Raw genomic sequence first — 8,206 nt, 5'->3', positions numbered from 1 at the left:
TAAACACCAAGCCATACTGAACCATACTGATGTGGCCCGATGATTCTTTGAGGCGCTCATCGTGATATGGTTAAAAGTTTGCTGATGTGTTACTGTACAATCAGCTTATTTTCTTAGTGATGTTAATTGTTTCATTTCACTTAAATATTTGGCTCCTTTATCACTAATTTCATTGTTATAAATATAAAGTAATGTCAGTTGTTTCATTTCACTTATGTATTTGGCCCCTTCATCACTAATTTCATTGTAACCAATATTAAGTGATGTTAGTTGTTTCATTTCACTTATATATTTAGCTCCTTTATCACCAATTTGATTGTCATAAATATAAAGCGATGTTAATTGTTTCATTTCACTGATGTGTTTGGCTCCTTCATCACTAGTTTCATTGTTAGAAACATTAAGTGATGTTAATTGTTTCATTTCACTTAAATATTTGGCTCCTTTATCACTAATTTCATTGTTATAAATACAAAGTGATGTCAATTGTTTCATTTCACTGATGAATTTAGCTCCTTCAACAGTAATTTCATTGTAACCAATATTAAGTGATGTTAGTTGTTTCATTTCATTTATATATTTGGCCCCTTCATCACTAATTCGATTGTGAGAAACACAACAAATTAACGGAGGCTAGTGGCACGTTTTGTGTTTTAGACGCAAAAAAAAATGAAAATACACTATGAAGCTAACTCATCCCACGCAGGTAGACTTGGTAGGATAATACACAACAATCAAAAACAAATACACAATGACTAAACGTTCAACAAACAACAATAATAACAAACCTAGTAAGTTACTATTATTTATTTATCCTCTAACTTGCAAAATACAGACCGTAAAGTAATTAATGCCAAAACAGAAGCCAAGTGGTTTATTTATGAAGCATCAAAGAACAAGAACACCAAGTTTACAGCAGAGTTTGTTCCATTAGAGGAGCCAGTAATGAAGACTCCAGTGTATCGTATGAAACAAGCTTGTTGTTTGGAAATGTTTTGTGAGAATGCTTCTATTCTACTTGGTTTTTGTCTTAATCCTTCCATTCACAAGAGATACCAAGATAAGATATTCATTGGTGGGTTGACAGTTGAATACTTTGTTTCCTACTTCAGTAGAGTAGAAAATCATGTTGTGAACGATCCTAGAAAACAATTTATGCATTTCAATGGCCAAATAATAACTGTGAATTGTCCTTCTTTTAGTTTCATAGGATTCGATAATCTTCCTAGTTTGGGTAATAAGAAAGCATATCATGGAGTTACTTGGAATGTGTACACTAACCAAAGAGTATACAATAACACCCGAAATATGTATCAGTATGAACCTAGATGTGATGTTTACAGAGTTAGATTTGTTTATTTGGAATTCTTTTGTAATCCAGTTACCAACCTAGTTTTTGCAAAGTACGAGATTGTCAAAGAACATTTTAATTATCTAAATAATTGTTGGGAATTGATTTAATAATATCAATAAATTATTTCTTTTTAAATTTTATATAATCTCTTTAATAATATTTCATGTCAATAACTCACTGATTATTTTATATTAAATTAATTACCGTTACGTTTCAAAATTTAAAAAAAAAACTCAATACATGAGTTCCCATAAATCGATCTTGGCAGAGATTATTGGGAAGGAAATTTCTTGTATCTGTAGAGATAATGTGGAATTCTTTAAATTCAACGAAATTTGTAAAGGAAATTTCACAAAGTTATTCCCAAACTATAAATTGGAAAGATCTTTAAGATTTATTGAATGCTCTCGGAAATGTTTGTATGTTGATTTCCAATGGGCTGTAGAGATGTTGTTTAGACAACCTGAACGCAAGGATAATATTTTGAAACTTTTGTTTAGACTTGTAGAAATAAACATGAGTTCAAATAATATTCAACATATTTCTTCTTGTGGACCAGTTATGTCTCAAACAAATGAACAATCTGAACAAACAACCCAAATTCCACCATCTGAATCCCAAACAACTGATCAACATTCTCTTGATTTAAATGACCAAAATATTCAACCAACCGAATCTCAAAATAATGATTCATCTAATAAGCAAAAGAGAAAAAGAACAACGACATCAAAGAGTACCTCTGTGAGTGTTATTGATAAGGAAAACTTGAAGAAGGCACTGAATTTGAAGATACCAGAAAGAAATATTCTTCAAGAAAAGGAGGTAAAAAAGAAACGAAAAAAAACGAAACAATTCAAACCAAATGATCAAACAATAAGGAAAAAAGAAAGAAGACAACAAGTTATTAAGGTAATCAATGAAAAATTGGGGGGCTTTAGAAAAATTGATGAAAAGAAATATACTAAAGTTAATTTAGCAAAAATTAACTTAGTTTCAGATGATAGTGAACGTACACCTTTAGTAATTCATAATAGCGTTAAGAGATCGGATTTAGATAATAGTTTCGAACAATCCAAAACTAAATGTGAGGATTTTATGGAAATATTTGCTGGAATAGCCAATTTATGTAACATTGAATTGTCACATATATTTCTTTCCTATTTTAGGAAAAATGTGACACATGCAATGAGTATACTAAATGCTCTTTTGGCATGTAAGAGACATCCAGTGGCTGATGAGAAGACTTATAATGAGTTACAACGAATGAATCTGTCTAAAAAAACCCCATCTTTAGAAAAGCAATTGAAAACAAAAGACGAGGTGGGGTTGTCAGATTACTCTTTCAAAGAAATTGTTTTGTTATCAGAGGGCAATATGAAGGCTTCTTTAACTGAAGAGACCAAAAAGTATAACAAGATTGTACAGGAATACTTTAATGTAAATCAGGTTAAAAATGGTTTCAAAGCAAACCTACTTCCATTAATGACGGCAATATCGAAAGCTCACCTTCATCAAGTTAGTGTTCGAAAAGAACATAACCTCCCTGTGAATGATGTTGTACATCATACTGAATCAATTAAGGAAGGTGTTTGTTTACCTGAAGACTTGAAATGGAAGATTTCAATGGACGGTAGAGAATTTGGAAACTTGAGAACTGTGGTTGTTACTTTACAAGTTTTGAATTTGTTAACATTTGCAACTCAGGATCCTAAATCTGTAATTCCTATTTGCATGTTTGTTGGCGAGGAATCGGAGGTTATGGATCATATGAAAGACTTTGAGAAGGAATTGCAAGAAATTGCAAATCAAGGATTATGTATTGAATATGAGAAAAATGATGCAAGTCTTGGTTTCCCAAAGTTGAACGAAAGTGGTATCAAAAATTCTGTAACAATTCCTTGTGAATTCTATTGGGTCAGTGACTTAAAATCACTGTCTTACGTTTCAATATTAAGAGATGATTGTCAATTTTGTGCTTTTTGTGATTGTGAAAGGGAAAATTCAGTGATGTCATTAGAACATGGCGATGTTTGTTCACATCGAGATATTGGTCATAAGTTTGGAATTAAGAATATTTATTTTTGCATCCTTCACTTGGATGAGAGAATCACTGAATATATTATGAAGATGACACTAATATCCACAAAATCCGAATCACAAATATTGGGAAATCTTAAAAAGATTCATGGATTTGGTTCATTTTCCTTCTCAGTTAAGGAAAGAGAAGAGCAGGCACTCAATATTTCAGAATATTCATTTATGTTCACAGGGAGTCATTGTTCTAAAATATTTGGGCATATTGATTCAATTTTGGACTTTGTGAAAAAGGATCATCCAAAGATTTGGAAAATTTGGGAAGGATGGAGAACAATTAGAAGATGGATATATTACACAAATGAACAACTTGATTCAAAATCAAGTGATGAATTCTTCCAACTGAAGAATTTAATTAGTGAATGGGGAGGTTTAATTGCTGAAATAAGAAGATCAGCTGGAACCGTTGGTGATTACATTCACATTGTTGTTAACCATTTATTCGAATTATTGACAACAATTGGAAGCTTGGTTCCCTTCTCCAATCAAGCTGTTGAACACAGTCATAAGTATGATCGGTGGTTGATGGAAAGATGTGTGAGTAGAGGAAAGATGAATATAGGGACCAAAAAGACATCCAAACCTCATGAATATGTGATTGAAGATAGTTCCACATTGATTGACCATGTTAGAAATGATACGCTTCTTGATTTTACATATAGTAATCTAATTCAAAAAACGAATGAAACATCTTGGAATGATTTGTACCAAATAGCTCAAATTATGTTTAAGAAATTTAGAATTTTATATCTTTCATTCACTGCTGAAGATGTGGTCTTCAAAAGATTAGAACTAAGGGTTGGTAGTGTCATTAAATCTTTCTGGGAAAGAAACATTGAAATTAGTAGACCACCTTTACAATTTGATTCTGGTTCATACGAATCACCTATTGCCGTTTGTAATATAGGTTCCCACAGTCCATCAAGTTATCAATCATTAACGAATGAAGAGGCTCGACAACTTGCTTTTACATTTACTACCAGTGCTCCATCTCCCACATTCATGACCCAAAATAATTCATTTGATTCAAATAATTCCATTGAAAGAAACTATCCTGAGAACCAATTATTAATGACTGAAACTTTGAATCTAATGGTAGCCTATCAAAACAGCATTAATTCACATCCTCCTTATTCCGATACGATTATAAATCGGAACGAACAATCTGATGAAGATGATGTTTTATTAGACACCTCCTTCTTTAAACAATATAATCAAAATGCTTATGTTGACGAACAATATGATTGGCAGGATTTACTTGGGTGTGCAGACTTCTACTTTGATGATTGAATGTATTACATAACTGTTGTAAAAAGAAATAAAAATTTGAAAGAAAAAAAATGCGGTTAAAAATTTTTGCCAAGAAAACTAGGTGGAGTATCTCACCATCACATGGGTGTTAGATACTTCTAAAGTTCTTGGTGGTTGTTTTAGCCTTTGTTGAGTCGTTTACACTCTGATTGTACAGCCAATCAGAATATTTTCGAACCCTCCATTATTGATTCCTTTTGTTGATCAAATATACACCTGCTACAACATCAAAATCTTCTACTCAACAGCATGAAACACCATCAAGTTGTGGCCAAAATATCAACAACATCCGAACCACCTAAAATGGCTTCATGAAGCATCATTCAGTGACATTACACTCAACACCAACAACAGTATTTGTTTTTGGAACTCAACCACTGATCCTAAAGATAATATTATCAAAGACCCCAGCAACTTCTGTCACAACTCTTGTTGTTAAAACAGAGCAAGTCACAATTACACCAACAACTATCGTTCCACAAGATAATAACAGCACTTCAACAGCATCAAGTGAATCAGGTAAAACGACATTTTTGGTTTTTATATTTCTCTAGCCATTCGAAGGTCAACAAGTGAAAGGTAATTTAAATTTGAAATTATTGTATAATCCTCAAGTTGATGATAATACTCCAACTCTTATCGATGCTTATCCAAAACAAGAAACCACTGATTAGAGACGACCCAGTTCAATCATCCAAAGAGAGGGTAAGTATTTTAGTTAATTAAGCCATTTAACATTTGACATTTGTACAACCATTCTTTTAGACGCAATTAACAATCGTGCTGCTATTGCACAAATGGTATTCCAGTTTATGGAACTATGATTATGTCACTGATGTTACTGTTGTTGAAATCAAGTTTGGTGAAGAGGGAGAAAGTGTGTGAGAATTCAAATGACTCGAATCAATTATTGAATATTATTTTTTAAGGAAATTATGATTCTTGAAAGCGAATAATATCAAATGTTTGACAAGAGAAATCAATCTGTAAGTATGAAACATCAACAACATCATCTTTGGTGGAGATGGTGTTGTTACCAATAACAGTGCTGACCACTGTATGAAACAACAACAATGTTGTAATTATTATACATTTATTTCAATTTATTTTTACATTTAACTCTCTTTTTGTTAATTTTTTTCTTTTCTCGTAAGTACTTTTTTAAAAATCTTTTTTTGTATTCATTCATACTTTTTCTACCTTTTTTGGATCTTTCTTCTCGTAGTTCTTTGTCATTAGCATTAAATGGTAAAGCAGGTAAAAAATCATCATTATTTCTAACTCTGAAATGAGCTTCTCCAGCAAAATATACTAAACCAAACCTTATTCCAGAGGTCACTTTAGTAACTTGGTGAGCATAAAATTTAGAATTTAAAAATACCAAATCCCTTCTTTGAATTGGAAAGTTGAATACTTTCAAGTTCTCAATATGAATAATAAGATTGCCACCTTCAATTATTTCACTTCCGAAATATGTTAATACTCCTAATCCAATATCATTACCATCAGTGTGTTTGCGATATGGTTTCTTACTTATATTGTAATTTTCATTATGAGATACATTTAATGCTAAAGTTGGGTATTTAGCAAAAATTTTATAATTTTTAATATCCTCATTAATATTATCCAACTTATTAAACATATTCTTATTAATATGTTTTAACTTATCCAAAACAAATGGTCCACACTTATCATTCAATTCATGTAATAGAATACTTTGGTTAGTAGTAATTGTTTTAACTGGATAAATTCCATTTCCATATCTTGTCCATGATCCATCTATAATTGCCTTTTTACAACTTAAAATATCAACATCACTATTCGCAACTACAGTCTCCATTTCCAAGCATAATTCTTCAGGAATAGCATTTGGAAAAAAAGCAATGTCTACCTGTCCATTAGGACATAACACAATCCAATTTGTTCTATCACATACTTCCTCTTTAACTAGGTGATTTTTGTGTCTAAAATGTGTTCCTCTCCAATCTATTCCGATATCCATTTTGATGATGTTTTTAATTCTTCTAATTAATTGTTCATTAAATATGGTTTTATCAACATCAATTACATTACTATCAAAAAGATCAACCTGTCTGGGAGGGAATGATATCATTTGATTATTAATAATACTAGAATATATAAAATTATTAATATTTGTAGTTAATAAATGATTGTTTGTTGATGAAAATAATTATTATTTCTGTGATGATGTGATGGTGTTTGGAACGGCTTGTTGGCTGCGAATAACTTGTGGTTCTTACTCTTGGTGGCAAGCGTATTTTTTAAAATACCAAATTGGGACCCAAGTATGCGATACTGGGGTCGCAAACACAATTCGTACCGCTAATTTGTTGTGTGAAGCGATGTTAATTGTTTCATTTCACTGATGTATTTGGCTCCTTCATCACTAATTCGATTGCTACCAATATTAAGTAATATTAATTGTTTCATTTCACTTATATATTTGGCTCCCTCTACACTAATTCGATTCTTATAAACATTAAGTGATGTCAATTGTTTCATTTCACTGATGAATTTAGCTCCTTCATCACGAATTTCATTGTTAGAAACATTAAGTGATGTTAATTGTTTCATTTCACTGATGTATTTGGCTCCTTCATCACCAATTCGATTGCTACCAATATTAAGTAATATTAATTGTTTCATTTCACTTATATATTTGGCTCCTTTATCACTAATTTGATTGTAATATATATTAAGTGATGTTAGTTGTTTCATTTCACTTATATATTTGGCTCCTTCATAACCAATTAGATTGTGAGAAATATCAAGTGATGTCAATTGTTTCATTTCACTAATGAATTTGACTCTTTCTCTCGAGCCAAGCAAATATCCAGAAAATTCAACATTAACAATACTATTCCTAAATTGACTTTTCTTGAATAATTTAATTCTTTTCTTTGTAAATTTGTTTTTAAATTGAATAACAAGTTTTGAACGTTCCTTGATCACATTAAAGAATTGTTTTGAAATTAAAGCGCAATTATTTAAAATAAACCACGAATCATCAATCATTGAAATTATTTCAAAACAAATATCATCTGAAAATATTTCTTGTCGTTGGAGTTTCACAAATTTTTTCTTCTGTTTTGCTTTCACCATATTATTATGGTGAATTGTGAATATTTCCTCCGAATTATTCGTATGATGATTTTCAAAATCTTGACTGTTTCGTTGACCCATTTTTTTAAATTTGAATGATTTAGAGAAATTGTCTGATATTTTAACAATCGGCATTGGAAAGCACTACTGCATAACAAAGTGATCTAATTATTGAAGGAAGTTAAAGACACTCTATATTTGAGTGGTGGGATCATAAACTATATAGTACTATTATTACAAAGATATCATTGATTGATGGATGAGGAAATTACTTGAATCATCGTATCAGTAAATACACCATCCCTCAATCTATTTTTCAGTTTT

At 31.0% G+C, this 8,206-nt stretch overlaps 5 protein-coding genes across 5 annotated transcripts; 2 read left to right on the top strand and 3 right to left on the bottom strand.

Annotated features, from left to right (window-relative positions):
* Positions 1 to 105: 105 nt before the first annotated feature.
* On the bottom strand, positions 106 to 495 carry NAEGRDRAFT_76679 (uncharacterized protein; the record flags this gene model as incomplete). Its single annotated transcript, XM_002668364.1, has 1 exon — positions 106 to 495. The coding sequence occupies one exon, from the start codon at positions 493 to 495 to the stop codon at positions 106 to 108; it is 390 nt and encodes a 129-aa protein (XP_002668410.1).
* Positions 496 to 751: 256 nt separating this feature from the next.
* Positions 752 to 1,461, top strand: NAEGRDRAFT_76678 (uncharacterized protein; the record flags this gene model as incomplete). The annotated part of the gene is made up of 2 exons (XM_002668366.1): positions 752 to 791; positions 836 to 1,461. The coding sequence occupies 2 exons, from the start codon at positions 752 to 754 to the stop codon at positions 1,459 to 1,461; spliced, it is 666 nt and encodes a 221-aa protein (XP_002668412.1).
* Positions 1,462 to 1,870: 409 nt separating this feature from the next.
* NAEGRDRAFT_76677 (uncharacterized protein) lies at positions 1,871 to 4,738 on the top strand (the record flags this gene model as incomplete). Its single annotated transcript, XM_002668365.1, has 1 exon — positions 1,871 to 4,738. The coding sequence occupies one exon, from the start codon at positions 1,871 to 1,873 to the stop codon at positions 4,736 to 4,738; it is 2,868 nt and encodes a 955-aa protein (XP_002668411.1).
* A 1,114-nt stretch (positions 4,739 to 5,852) lies between these two features.
* NAEGRDRAFT_76676 (uncharacterized protein) lies at positions 5,853 to 6,761 on the bottom strand (the record flags this gene model as incomplete). Its single annotated transcript, XM_002668363.1, has 1 exon — positions 5,853 to 6,761. One exon carries the CDS (start codon positions 6,759 to 6,761, stop codon positions 5,853 to 5,855), a length of 909 nt encoding a protein of 302 aa, XP_002668409.1.
* Positions 6,762 to 7,102: 341 nt separating this feature from the next.
* On the bottom strand, positions 7,103 to 7,963 carry NAEGRDRAFT_76675 (uncharacterized protein; the record flags this gene model as incomplete). Its single annotated transcript, XM_002668362.1, has 1 exon — positions 7,103 to 7,963. The coding sequence occupies one exon, from the start codon at positions 7,961 to 7,963 to the stop codon at positions 7,103 to 7,105; it is 861 nt and encodes a 286-aa protein (XP_002668408.1).
* Between the last annotated feature and the right edge of the window lie 243 nt (positions 7,964 to 8,206).

This window comes from Naegleria gruberi (assembly GCF_000004985.1).
Source record: "Naegleria gruberi genomic scaffold NAEGRscaffold_267, whole genome shotgun sequence".
Classification (NCBI taxonomy): Eukaryota; Heterolobosea; class Eutetramitea; order Acrasida; family Naegleriidae; genus Naegleria; species Naegleria gruberi.
This window is presented reverse-complemented; position numbering and strand designations above follow the sequence as displayed.